The sequence below is a fragment of the Lodderomyces beijingensis genome (genome assembly GCF_963989305.1).
Source record: "Lodderomyces beijingensis strain CBS 14171 genome assembly, chromosome: 5".
Lineage (NCBI taxonomy): Eukaryota > Fungi > Ascomycota > Pichiomycetes > Serinales > Debaryomycetaceae > Lodderomyces > Lodderomyces beijingensis.
In genome coordinates, this window is record NC_089974.1 from 962798 (window position 1) to 976862 (window position 14065).

General features: G+C 43.6%; 3 protein-coding genes across 3 annotated transcripts; all 3 read right to left on the reverse strand. All coding sequences in view use genetic code 12, as the record gives it.

The window, feature by feature from the left end:
- Nucleotides 1-240: 240 nt before the first annotated feature.
- Nucleotides 241-2655, reverse strand: LODBEIA_P42990 (uncharacterized protein; the record flags this gene model as incomplete). Its single annotated transcript, XM_066974504.1, has 1 exon — nt 241-2655. One exon carries the CDS (start codon nt 2653-2655, stop codon nt 241-243), a length of 2415 nt encoding a protein of 804 aa, XP_066831237.1.
- A 1049-nt stretch (nt 2656-3704) lies between these two features.
- On the reverse strand, nt 3705-5507 carry LODBEIA_P43000 (uncharacterized protein; the record flags this gene model as incomplete). Its single annotated transcript, XM_066974507.1, has 1 exon — nt 3705-5507. One exon carries the CDS (start codon nt 5505-5507, stop codon nt 3705-3707), a length of 1803 nt encoding a protein of 600 aa, XP_066831238.1.
- A 3477-nt stretch (nt 5508-8984) lies between these two features.
- Nucleotides 8985-10205, reverse strand: LODBEIA_P43010 (uncharacterized protein; the record flags this gene model as incomplete). Its single annotated transcript, XM_066974508.1, has 1 exon — nt 8985-10205. The coding sequence occupies one exon, from the start codon at nt 10203-10205 to the stop codon at nt 8985-8987; it is 1221 nt and encodes a 406-aa protein (XP_066831239.1).
- Between the last annotated feature and the right edge of the window lie 3860 nt (nt 10206-14065).

The window sequence follows — 14065 nt, forward strand, 5'->3', positions numbered from 1 at the left end:
TGAAAGATAGAGAGACAGAGAGAGAGCACTGTCATTCGATTAGTTAGCTAGTTAGTTTTCAACAATATCTGCAGAGAAGGTTTTGGAATACCCATTATTTTTTTTTGCGGACGTGTGGTCTCACAAGACAACATTCAACACTTTTGTTCATTCTGTTTGATTCGTTTTATTCATTTTCATTCTATTTTTTATTTCTAATTCTTACAAATAATTAAAGGTGGGAAAAAAAAACGGTGACAGCTAGAACCTCCAGTCTTTATCAGTTGACTCAATGGCCCATTTAAATTTCTCTCTCAAGGTCTTGGTGAATAACTTTTCTATCGGCACATCGAACTTCTTGGAAAACATCACAGTCAACCTAGGATCAATATAATTCATCTTGGAAGTTCCCAATGACACTTCGGAGTTGTCTTCTTTATCTTTCAACTGGAAACTTGTACTAACAATTCTATTCTCAATCGTCTCTACTTGACTTTTCAACTTGTCAACTGTTGCGCCGCGAGGTAGTTCAGGCTTGCCCGTTTTCAACTCTTTCTTGTACTCCTGGGCCAATTCTTTGATCTTGTCTAGTTTCTCTTTCAAATCCTTCTTGGTTAAAACTGGTTTTTTCTCCATTTTCAATCTCTCGTTATCCCGCTCAAACTTCTTTTCAGCTTGTTGCGTTTGTCTTTCAATAATTAAATGATGAACGTGTTCAATATCCTCTTTCGATAAATCGTTCAACTCTTCGAAATATTTGGCATCCTTTTTTTTCAACTTTGGATCTAGTTCAAGAATCATCTTCTTGAGTCTAATCTTTTGCCAAACCAATTCTCGCAACTTGTCATTGATTTTCTGCACTGAGTTTTCATGGTTTTTGCTCACGGTACGCTGGTGATTACATAAAATAGCCACTGTTCTATTTGCAGCATTGAATTTAACAACCTTCTCAGCAGCGGTACCCTCGTTTGTAATGAGATCAAGTTGGTCTTGCATGGTTTTCGAAGCATTATATGTACGGAAAACCTTTGCCGTTAGACCCTTCATGTAATTTTGCAATTGTTTATTCACCAAGGAAGGATTAATCCTGTCAAATAAATCATCTCCTGGCTTTTTGGGTTCCTTTTTAAAGATCCTCAAATTTTTGAAAACTTGTCGATCAACTTCAACTTCTTGGTAAAATCTGATCGAGTCCTTACCCAAAAAGTCAAAAATCACCTGGTTGGGTGGTTTCAACGTTAAGTGTTCGTATCGAAGAGAACAACAACCAACAGTATCGGCCTCATCTTCACCCTTTTCGCCACCAGCTCTCAACGCGTACACGTCGATAAGATAGATAGCAGTGGCCATCTGACGATCCTGCATTTTCTCGGACTTCAACATTTTATTGTAATCTTTTCGAATCGTATCGACATATTTGCGGAGTTCTCTGGCTTTTTCAAACTTCTTGAAATCAGATTGCCCTTTCACCGATGAATTAGCTGCAAATCGCACATATTTAAATGAGTCCGAGATATTTTCTCGCCACATGGCTAACCACGTTACTTCATTATCGTGTCTCACTTCTGCCCATTTGTGTCCCGCGGGTGGCTCCGGTACAGGAACTCCTTCACTCAAGTTCAAGGTGACTTGTTCCGGTTTAACTCTTCTTTTCAATTTCCCCGTTTTTGGGTGAGCACCTCGTCCTCGGAATAAACCTGGAGGTTCTATTCGGAAATTGCCAACCAATTCCTTTCTGCCATTAAGCAAACACGTCTTGAACGGTTCTTCGGTCTTTTCTTTTTCTTCCTTTATCCTCTTTTTTTCATCTTTGCTAAGAGCCTTTTTGTCTTCCCTTTGCTTTTCATAGTAGGCATGAATCTTGCTGAAATCCAATTTGTTGAAATCAACAATAGCAACTCCATCCCAATTACATTCTTTGAGAACTTCTTTGAAATCATTAAAAAAGTTTTTTTGGAAAACGGGGTTTTTCGCATGGTCTGTCTCAACCATGGCCCCAAAGAAACCAGCAACTTCCTCAGCATCAGGTGGCAATGTTATCGGCTTGCCGTCGTAGTATAGCTTGACATGAGAAGGCAATGGCTCGTATTCAGGCGGGAACATGACCCCATTATGTTCAAGCGAAGTCCATTTGATTTCACCGTTGTGTTCATCTTGTTCCTCCCACCATTTGTATCCTTCGTCTTCTTCAGAGCCTGGTGTCTCACTTTTAACAGAGGGCTCCTTTTTCACACCATTTTCCTTCTTGACTCTGGACACAGCAGCAGCAGCAGCAGCAGCAGCAGTCTTTTTTGAACCTGCCTTGGTCTTGGTCGTAGTGCCCGTTCCCGTTTCCTTTTCCTTTTTAACTGTTTTGGTGGTTGTCTTTTTCTTTGGCGCTTCTGCTTTGACTTTGCCATTGGCATTGCCCTTGGCGGTGGCCTTAGCCTTGGTCTTAGCCTTCGTGGATGCACTGCTGGTTTTCCTTCGTTTGGCTAGCGGCTTCTCATCTTCATCGTCATCAGATTCAAAATCCAAATCAACGGCCTTCTTTTTACGTGCTGCTCGAGACAAGGGGAGCTCATCTCTCTCTGAATCTGAATCTGAGTCATTTGAAGTAGGATTTGTTGAGTGCGATTCTGATTCTGACTTTGACGTCAATTGAGATAAAGCAACGTCTTCTTCCGAGTCACTCATCCTAAAGGCGCAAGTCCTTGGTGGCGGGTTCCTGTTGCTATTGTTGTTGTTGTTGCCGTGGTTGCCGTTGTTTATACTAGATCCAGCACTAGTATCGAGTTTTTCAATTGGTGATAAATATGGTAGGAGTCGAACTGCTGCCGAGCGTGAAAATCGACGCGATATGTAGCTTAAACTGAGTCGGAACCTAGCGATAATGGTGCCGTCTTCTTCCTCTTCTTCCTCTCAGTATAGCGATAGGTCTTTCTACGCGGCTATGCCTATAGTGGTGGTTGTAGCAGCGGTTGTACTTGTTTACTCTGCTTGTTTCGATGTTTGGCAACAGATGGAAGCAGAATTGTAGAGAGTGAAAAAGCGAGAGAGAGAGAGGAAGAGGAACAGAGCAGATCTTATATTATATCGTAGTAGAGAGGAAGATACAGTGAGGATTGAGAGAGGGAGAAACACCAGAAGAAACACGTCTCTCTAGCAGTCTACCAGCCACCACCCATTGCCCATAAGAAACAAGAGCAGCGCAGTCACTTTCATATACGTATTTCTTCAAATATCCATTGCTTCTTCAAGTCTGTGTTGCTAATTTTTCTTTTTCCCAATTTTCAAGCTTCAGTAAATCTGTTTTTCCTCTTGTTTAGAACGCTCTCGTAACATCCCTCTTCTTTTTCTTATCAAGAGAAGAGCATCAAAAATAAGCACGAATGAGGCGTTGATTGGGCTCCTTAGTATTTTCAAGAGAAGGACTTTGTCGGTGATTGACTTCCTACTCCTCTTTGCAAGTTGTTGCCGCAGCTTCAAGAGGGCCCTCTCTTTCCACACCCAAACTCATCAGTGGCGTTTCCACATTGCGTCGCAAAGTCTGTCCTTATCTCACACTGACGACTCATTCCGCTACGGTGTGAGTTCAAAACCCCCAAATCTTCACGTCATTTACATTATCATGAAGCGTCCGCCAGTTTGAGTGAAATGAAGTAAAGCCTAAAAAGAAAAATTCCCTCTAATTATAATTATGTATATATATTTGTCCCTAATGTACATTTTACCTCGCACTTTATTCACGATACGAAGTCAAGAATTTTGCCCCAAAGGCTCTTTGGCTTTTCCTCTTCCTCATAGTCCAATTCGTCGATTTCCCTTACTCCGGTGTCAATGTCACAGTCATCCAAAGGCACCAAGTAGTCGCTCCACTTGAGACTGAACCCATGGAACAACAACTGGAACCCGATCCACAACACAACAAACAAAATCAACGAGACGTACGCGGTGAAGAACGCACTCACGTCAAAGCCAAAGAATGCACTGAAACCCTGGATCAACGTGATTAAAAAGATAAAGAAGCATGCATAGTATGCGGCGTAGGGCATAAACATGGCCTTGTAGGGCAACGAGTCTCTGCTGATGCCGCGCTTCTTCAACACTTGCATGAATCTGATATGCGACACGGAGATGAATCCCCAGCAGATCAAACCGGCGGTGGCGGTGATGTTCAACAACCAGTTGAACGCGTTAGCGCCTCCTTCCGAGACGGCCAAGTAGCCCAACGCACCAAACGCAGCTGTGATTGTCACTGAGATGTATGGAACGCCCCCGCGGTTGACCTTCATGAAGAACTTGGGGGCCACGCCCGCCTCGGCTAATCCGTAAAGGATTCTCGAGCCGGTGTAGACGTTGGAGTTGGCGGCACTAATAATGGTTGTCAAGATCACGGCGTTGAAAATGTGCGGAAGCACTTTGGTGCCGCTATTTTGCATAGCCACGATGAATGGCGAAGTGCTGGTATAGTTTCCATCGCTCAATTTGGGGTCATTGTATGGCACGAGCAAACCCATAAAGAACATGCAAAGCACGTAAAACACCAAGATTCGCAAAAGAATCGATCGAATGGCCTTGGGCACGGTTTTCCTTGGATTCGTACATTCTCCACAGGTGACACCAATCAACTCGGTACCTTGGAACGTAAAAGCAGAGTTGATAAGACTCGAGACCCAGGCAAGGAATCTCGAAGTAGCCTTATCCTGGACCAAGATTCCCGGGCCCCAAGCGTACCCGTTTCTCCAGTATCTGAACCCCACTGGTCCCTGTTCGCCGGCACCGCACACCATGCACAATGCATAAATCAACCAGCCGACAATGGCAACCACTTTGATCAGCGCAATCCAAAATTCAACTTCACCGTAGTACTTAACGGGGAAATAGTTAAAGATGGGGATGATAACAAAAAAGATCGAGATCCAAGCGGCAAGGGGAACGGCATCGGTCCAGAACTCAACCACTTGTCCCACTATGGAAAGCTCGAGAGCGTATGTGATGGCCCATGAGAACCAATACATGTAACCGTTGGCGGCGCCCAAGGAACGCAGCACCCACCTGGTGACAAACTGGGCAAACGAACCCAGGAGCGGGATCAAAGTGGCCATTTCTCCTAGGGATTGAGTGACGCTTAGTGATATGGTCGTCATGAACGCAAAACTGATAAGAGACAAGACGGGCCCCGAGTCAGCAAGCATTCTACCTGTGGATATAAACAACCCCGTTCCAATGGTTCCTCCAATTGTAAGTAGGGCAACGTGTCTGGCTTTCAATCCTCGTTGCACTTCTGCCACCAGGCCCGCGTCGGGCTCCGAATAGACATCATCGGGCGTCAGAAAGTGATCGTGACCCTTTTCGCTCTTTTTCATGGCTGTCGACGAGGACTCGCTCGCGTGGATGTTGGTTTCGTTAAATGTGGCCACGGAAGAGGCATCCTTCTCCTGCGAATTCATAGTCTGTGTCGATGCTAACAACTGGATCTCAGCAAGTCGGTGGGTATTGCTAATGTTATTGGAACTGCTTGAACCGAGTCTTTCGTAACGGAGCATCTCTCCAAGAAATTCAGAATCGAGGTGAAATTTCCAGATATATATTCTTCGGAGATCAAAGAAAAAGATAACGCACACCCACTCACAGATACACACTAACACATCATCATCAATCGTCGTCCAGTTCTGATATTATTGTGACGTTTGTCGCAATTCGCATGCGGTAATGTTATGTTAATTGTTTGTGTGACATATAGTCCGTGCTACACCTTCTTGCTGTTCTCAACTTAAGCCAAAATAACCAAAATAAAAAAAAAAGTACGTTGCCTTAAAAAAACCAAGGCATCAATTTTTATTTCTTTTCTTTGCTCTCCTTAACACCCCCTCCCTTCATCAAGCAAGACGATGCGCCGATGAGGCTATATCGAGAAGAGAGATGGGGTTCTCGTCTTGTCAAGATGAGCAAACGGTTGAAAGAGGAGTTTGCTTAACTCTGGGAACAAATGCATAAAAAAAAAAGAGCAGTGCCGTGGGTTTGTTTAGACAGTTGAGGAGAGAGGGAGGTTGGGCGACTCATTTAACTTTGAACGGCAAGGATAGCTCGGAGAAATGCGCTTGTGGAATATTAGCAAGGCGACTTTCACAGAAAAGAAAACGCTGGAGTAACTTTAACAAGAAAATGCCTTCTGACATGACGTTAGCGGGGGGGAAAAGAAGAGGAGGGTAATTTTTTTTTTTGGAGTCTGTAAAGCCCTATTGTCTTGCATTGTTTCGTTAAATTATAGACGATCTTTTATAATTTTCACCTGTGCCATATGGTTCTTTCACACTGCTGTGGCCGAACAGTTGTGGTGGTGGTGGCGGTAGTGGTTGCGATGGTTTTGCTACAGGTGATTTGAAGTTGCATTTAATTCATTTCGCAGCTAAAAAAACTAAATAATTTTTTCGCTACAATAGGGAAAGAAAGCTGCCTGTACAGCCCATAGCTTCAAAAGCAACTTTTGCCAGTGATAAGAGCTCAGAACACACCAGATTGTATGACACAACACCCCCGAGTTGGTGGGAATAATAGGACTGCCCCCCCTCTCTTTATCTTCGTCCTCTTTTATTTGCACTAGAAGTGTGATAGAGGTGAATAAGCGCGCTCAGAAACTCTTGCCTGATCCCACCACCAATTATATAATATCTCCCCCCCCCCCGCTCGATGTTCTCCCGCAGTTGCTTCGTCAAGCAGCGACAGCAGAAGCAGCATTTCACCTCAGCTCAGCTCAGCTTTCCTTGTTTTTTTACTCTCTGCAAAAAGTACATTATGAGACCGCTAAGCGACACAATTTTGCAAAAACCTAACCCTCGCGTGATTGATCAACCAGGTTACTCAGATTCCTTATCTTTGAATATCAGCAAAGGCAAAAAAAAATTCAATCTGGTCAATTGCCGCGTCTTTCTCTTTTTCTTGCTGTAAATTTCTGCCCATCTCATCGTATATATCCCCTCATCGCTGCGTCTATTTTTTCTCTTTCTTTTTTTTTTCTTCTCTCGAAAAAAGCGGACTTAACGACGTGGCTCCGGGCGAGAATGCGAGAGGACGGGGGGAAGCTGGGGAGAACACCGAGGGGAGAGGAGGCGAATTTAGGGCGGGGGAGCGCAGGGCGGCGGGAAAGTCATGGCAAAAAAAAAATAAAGAATCATAAATTGCCTTGACATTACCGAAAAACATCCGAGAGAAAGAGAAGAAAAAAAAAGCTGCAAAATGCCGTACAGGAAGCATCTCTTGATCAATCTGGTCTCCATACTTTCACCGTCTCGGAAACTTGGCGTAATGCAACAAGAACGGTTGACCACAAAAACTGAAAAAAAAAAACATTTTACTACCCGAGCATATTGCAGATCTCCCCACCCCTGTGTCCATGTGAGATTGTGCCTCACTGCAAGTCTCTCTTCTCTGTGTGGTTTGAACTGCACCACTCGCCTTGCAAATTAGAATTTTGCTGACGGGATGTCGAGTATGTAAGACCATGGGACACAATTTTGGAAATAGCGAGCGGGCCCCTTTTCTCCTGTGTGCCATGGTAAAAACGAGCTTTTTCTGTACATCTTCTTTTTTTCTAATTGGACGGGGTGAGTGCCAATTGGTTATATGGCATCTTGATTTTCGTTTATATTATATGCCTGCAATGCACCAAATTTTTCTAAATATCATCTTGCCTTTCTCATCCCCCACCTTGTCCTCGCGTCTTTCAATTGACTTACGCCGTGGTTAAACAAACCCCTACTGTTCTCCAAAAGATGTCGTTCCTTTTTTTTCCTGAAACATTGGTTTAACCATGTGGGTTTCTTGCCTGTGTTCTCCACAGCGGCTAGATCTCGAAATTTTCTTTTTTCTTTTTTTTTGCAGTAAATCTCTACGAACAGCCACAACCACAAGAAACGGACAACCCTTTTTTTTCCTTTTTTCGATTCTTTTTTTTTTGTTTCTTTTTTCTTGAAGAGAGCAGCCAGCGGTCAGATATTGCAAAGTTTCTGGGTTGATGTTCAATCGAGATCAGGGTTCAATTTTTCTGGGGAAGAAGAAGTAATCGAGGGCAATCTCTGAAAGAGATTTCCTTCAGGCAAGGCGCCTTGGCCATCGAGCTTGAGATTTTCTTGGGGTTTACAAACTTGTCTACTGTCTCTTCCTCTGACGAGACCTACAAAGTGGGAACCTACCCGCGTGGGGACTGCAAATCTTGGAATCCAAGATCAATCCAGTTTTCTCAGTAAATCGGTAATTCTCTGATTAGACTGAGCTTAGACCTTCTCTAGGTATGTCCCTCCTATAGATGTAAACCATGCAGCTGTGATTCATACAGCTCTACTCCCGATAAGATTAAAATGCCGCCACCAATCATATTTGAAAAAGCGTGGTTTAACTGTTCATGTGTTGCGGAGACGTTGGAAAAAACGTCAGAAAACATAGCACGTGCAACTCGCCAAAGCCTTCTTCCTGTTTATGGTGGTGGTGATAACACACAACAATTCGCACTTGATCCGTGAAGTTTGCTACTTCTGCCTAAGCCTCTTTTCCAAGATGGACGGCATAGTCAATCATACCACCACATGCTAAAGTTGCTGTGGAAAAAGTGGCACATCTACAAGTCAAACATACTTTCTCTCAACAAAATCAATCTAGTAAATCTATTCTAAAAAAGGGTGGGTCAATTACTGCAAGCATAGTTCTTTGCTTGCGTATAACCTAGTGGTACAACGAGCTATAACTATATAAAACAACAACAACAAAAACAAAAAAAAAAAAACACACACTTTGACTGAGTCAAGGTTGGTTCGAGTGGTGCAATTTTTTCCCAAGTGGAAACAAGAACAACAGGGAAAGATGAAAATGAAAAGAAAAAGAACAAAAACTTTATGGCGGGTATCAAATGATTTTTTTTTTATCTCATGAGTTCAAGCAACCACTAGCAAGAAAGAAAAAAGCACACACACACTCGGCCGACTCAAGGTAACTTCATCATATCTGATCTTGTCTTTTATTCTCTATAATCAATTGTATAAGACGTAGTGGGCCTTACCTTGAGTGACACCAACGGTACATCCATCGGAGCCGTGACCGTTATATTTACCATTTTCGTAAACACACGAACCACTAACGATGGAATTACTGTCAGCAGCAACAATCTTGACGTTGTAGTTCAAGGGGCTGTAGTTGTTTGGGTTAGGGATCAAGGACAAGTAAGCGACGCCGTTAGCGTATCCGGCACCAAAGTTCAATGGGGCCCAGTTTCCGACACCGGAGCCTGGCTCACCCCACAAACACCCGTCTTCATAAGATACACCAGCGTTGTTGACGTAGTATTGCGCCGAGGTGGCACCGCCTTTCCAAGTGTAGTAGCTATGTTGGTCGACAACGGTAATGACTGAAGTTTTTCCGGGGTTAACCACAGTGGGGATCACCATGTTTTCAGTACCAGGGTAATCGGTTCTGCAAATAGCGACACTCTGGCCAATCTCGCTCTTGACGTCAGCTTTGTTGAGACCCCATTCGCACAAGTAGTTGGATCTCGAGTTGGTCTTGTATAATTTGCCGCCTTTGCAGATCAATCCACCAACGGAGACTCCATTAGCGGGCTGAGCGTCGGGCCATTGGGTCTTGGACATACCGCTTTGACAAGCATAGGAGCAGTAGGAGCCTTCTTTACAGGTACCGCCAGTCGAGGTGTCGGTGTTGTAAATACCAGACCAGCCACCGAATCCCAATTGGTCCAAAGCGATGACACCTTGTCCCACGGGGAAATGGTCACAGGAATAAACTCCATCGGGGAACTCCTGGGTTGGGTTCTGGTAGTCGGCCAAGTCGCCAAAGATTCCGTTCGCTGATGAAGGGACAGCGGTGTTGGTACCGGATGGGATCGGTTGAGGTGAGGGGTGGCTTTGAGTAGCAGAGGTGTTTTGGACAATGGTGGTGGAGGAGGACTCGGCAGTCGAGGTGGTTTGGGCCTGGTCGGGTGAAGCAGTGGTGCTGGTTGACTCGATTTTAACCGTGGTGAGAGGGTTACCTTTGGCATCAACAGTCACGGTGATGTAGGCGTAGTCGTAAATGATGGCACGCTTGTGTTTGTGGTGGCCGTGGAAGACTGGGTCCTGGCAGTCGCCGTCCTGTTGCTCTCTCTTGACCAACTTGTGGTCCTGTTGCTGGCCTGGTGCTGGAGCAGCCATGACCATGGCTGCCAATGACGCCAAGATGGAAGCTTGAGTGAATTTCATTTTGCTTTTTTTTTTAAATGAGTGTAAAACCTTTGAAGTTATGGACTTTAATGAGTGTAGATAGCTGGCAAGGTTTGAAGAAGTAGTTATTGATAGAGGATCAGCTGTTGAATTATTAACTTGATCGCAGTTTGATAAAGGAATGACTTGAGTGAGTTAACAAGCTGTTGGCTAATGGGTATGAAAACAAGGAAGAAGAAGAAGAAGAAGAAAGCAAAAGTAGAAGTAAGGGGAGCACAATTGAAAAAATGTTGATAATTTGCATTTGTTTATATTAGAAATTGCGATTTTGTATATTTTCACACCGGCGCTGTTATAATCCTATTTCGACCTTGAACACAAGTATAATTTATTTTTATTATGAAAGGGGGAGAGGCAGGGAGAATGATAATGTGGTGAGGGAATAGAATAAGAAATCAAGCTTAGCCATCCAACTGTAATATACTTAACCATGGAAGGTCAAAATCAAAAAATACTAACCAAAATTGAAACAGAAAATAAAAAATGTAACCCATAAGAGTCCGAGTATGTCACTACTCAATTTGTTTCATAACTGTTTGTGTTTGGCATCCAACCTGTCGCTGCTGTAGTTGTCGTTGTTGTTGTTGTTTGTTGTGGATGCAAAAAACCAAAAAAAAAAAATTTAAAATTAAAATTCTCACTGCAGCCTCGTGTCTTTGTGTTAGAAACGGGAGCGCTACCTTACCTAATAGATACGCTCACTGGAGAAGAAATAAAAGGGTAGTGCACCGTGGCCCAGAAAATAACCGTGTAATGTGTAAAGTGTAAAATAGACAAAATAATAGTGATGATAATGGTGATGATAATAGTGATGATAATAGTGTGGATTATAGTGGAAGTGATTTTATTACTGGCGTTGTTTGCTTCTTTTGTCGCTTTGAACCAGGTGTGTGGTTCAATGGGCTATTGGGCTATTCCAACCACCTAAACCTAGAGGTATCTCTTGTTAACCCCATGGCCCATGATTTGTGAAGTAACAGTACAAGAAAAAAAAACTCGCGGCTGGGGAAAAGCAAAAGCAATGCAACAGACAAGAGTGATTTCCCCATCCACAGTTTACCCATGTAGATTGCATGCCGTATGCCGTGTGAACAAAGGAGAGGAAGAAGAAGATGAGAAAAAAAATTTTGTCAATTAGTTTGCCCGAATCAGATCCAAAGCGGTGTTGTTTGATTCCTAACCCACATGGGAAGAGTCTAGACCGTTTCCATCTTGGAAAAAGGACTCCTGTTCAAGTTGCATTAAGCCTCTCGGCATCTGGCATTTTGGCATTTAGCCTTTGACTTTTTGTTTTTTCACTTTCTCTCTGTGCCCTCCATGGATTTTAGTCTTGGTCTTGGTCTTGGTCCAGTGCAAGCTGGAGTTTGCATTCGCGCGACTAGCCAGTGTGAAAGGATCAGACGACGTCGGCACTACGGCTGCGTTGAGCTTAAGTTTTAGCTATTCTTCGAAAGCATAGATCTTCGCTGAAACGGTTTGGTTGTTTAGTTGTAAATGAGGGAATATATTATCTAAAATTTTGCTCCTTGTTCTTCAATCCCATGATGCTTTCCTTCCCTCCCTCTCTCAAGTAACTACATAAACGAAGGTTGTTAAGCGCTGAAACAGATCTGGATCAATGTTTTCTGATTTGTGATTTGCCATAGGGGTACAGGCTGACGCTCGTTCATTTGTTTTGTCTGTACTCCGTGCATTTGGGAGCAGAATTTACGCCTTGTTACGCCCGAGGGGGATCATGCTGCTTATATACATAACGCTGGTACTTAGCCTTCCCTTTTTGTCTCAAATGAGTCTCGAAAAGGGGTTTTCTGCAAGGTAAATCTCTTGCCTGTGTGGGAATTGTCACCAGCTGGCTCTCCCTGTTGAAAAGGTTTTTTGTTTTTCCACCTCACCCCAAACAAGAAAAAAAAATACAGAATAAAATATATTATTCTCGTGTGCTACCAAATGTGTAAAACTTGTCCGTGCTGCACGACCTTTTTTTATTAACCCACGCTTATGGAGAATATGTGAGGCTCACAGGATCGAGATCGAGCATCGTAAATATTAGCGAAGTGCTAATCCAGAGACATCAACGCACATTCCACATATTTCATGCATTTCTACAGTTTACATGGGCTTGCAGAGGACGCATACACTCACATAGTCACCGAGGCACATATGGTGACCCTCGCTCCCCAGACCGAGTCTCAGCTTTCATAGGCTAAATAGTGTGATGCCACTTTAAATTCAACCATCCCTTGATAGCAAAACTGATATTATTGGGCCCTGTATAGACCTACCTAAAGTCACCAGAGTCAATCTCAGGGCTGAGTTCTAGACTCTTTCTCTTTTTCTGACTCGGCGCCCAAAAATATTTTTCATCATCAAATTGCAACCTTCACTGCCTATGCTACAAGTCACAAGAGCCGACGCACAAAGAACCAAAAACGCCCAAGCATGGTCTAGATGCTCTACTCCTACTGCAAGCTAAACTAGATAAAAAAAAAATGAGTCCTGATCGCCCTGCCTCGAACTAAACCCGACGTGCTCTTTTTTTGTCTTGCACGACCAGGTAAACTTTTGGATCCCACATCCGCCAAACCAACAGTCCAGTAGTACTCTTTGGCTCCAGTTGTTATTTTTTTTGAGATGAAGCAGTTGCAACCCTCTGTTGTCTCGCATTCCTCCGTCGAAACACTCTTCCCTTCTTTTTTCCTCCTCTCTACCCTCCCCCCTTAAACTCCCCCTTTCCACTGGGGGCAGTGTTTACCTTAGCCTATGTTCAACGACGCGGCCGGTGTCATCGTCATTGAAACGTCGACTCCCTTACTTTCCAACTCTGGGGAAAAAAGAGCAAGAAAAAAAAAGCAAAAAAAAAGAAAATTTGCAACCGCGTCCCTGTTGTGAAGTGCAAAGGAGGTAATATATAGGTGTCCATGTAGCACCCCCTAATAGGGTTCACATATCCATTCTTCACGTCGCCAAATGATTGTTTCAGGTTCCGAAAAACGGTGATTTACAGAGCATGACTATGTCGTTCTCGAGAGCCTCCCGAGATTACTAGATCACTAGATCGTGCGTATTACCAGAAAATTTTTTTTGCACTTAGTTGAGCTGAGCCAAGCTGAGCCTCGCAACTCGAGATCTCACACTGGTGTGCATCGCAACCCGTCCATTTCGTGTTTCGTATCTAGATAGTTTTGCGTGTTATGCAACCTCTGTAAACGGAGGCAGAGGCGAAAAAGAAATTGAGATCTCTCGAGCTGGTGAGATGTTGCCCTGCAAGTGGTGATGTCAATGAAGGAGGAGTGCCGATGTTTCAAATCTCAAGTAAACGTAATAAAATGGGGGGAGGAGAAATAGAGAAGTGGTACTGGTGGAGTGGTTCCTAGAACATAACCCGGTTCAATAAAACGAGCTGTTGATGTCATGCGCTAGGAATTTCACAGAGGGTTTGGAAAAAGACAAAAAGCTAACCTCTCGGCTTGAACGATTTTTCACCTGTTCAAAGATATGTAGTTGGAGAAGCAAGACGCTGCGTCTACAGGTGTCTTGGAGCAGGTCAAATAGACTTGATCCACCTTCAATTTCAGGCTGAAGTGAACACATCTAGTAAATAGAAAAAAAATTCCGACAAAGTCATCTCATAAGTCTCAAGTTTTTCGCATGCAACGTCCAAAAGTTTGGGGGACATTGGGGGGAGGGTGGTTCGCAATAGTTTACCATTCCCCAGCTACTTCAGATCAAAGCCACCATTTTAGATTACCGTTATTCCAACATCAAAAAAAAAGAAAGAAAAAAAAAGATACAACTAAACCCCCAAGTCATGTCGGAAATATCGATGGTCGCCTTGAATA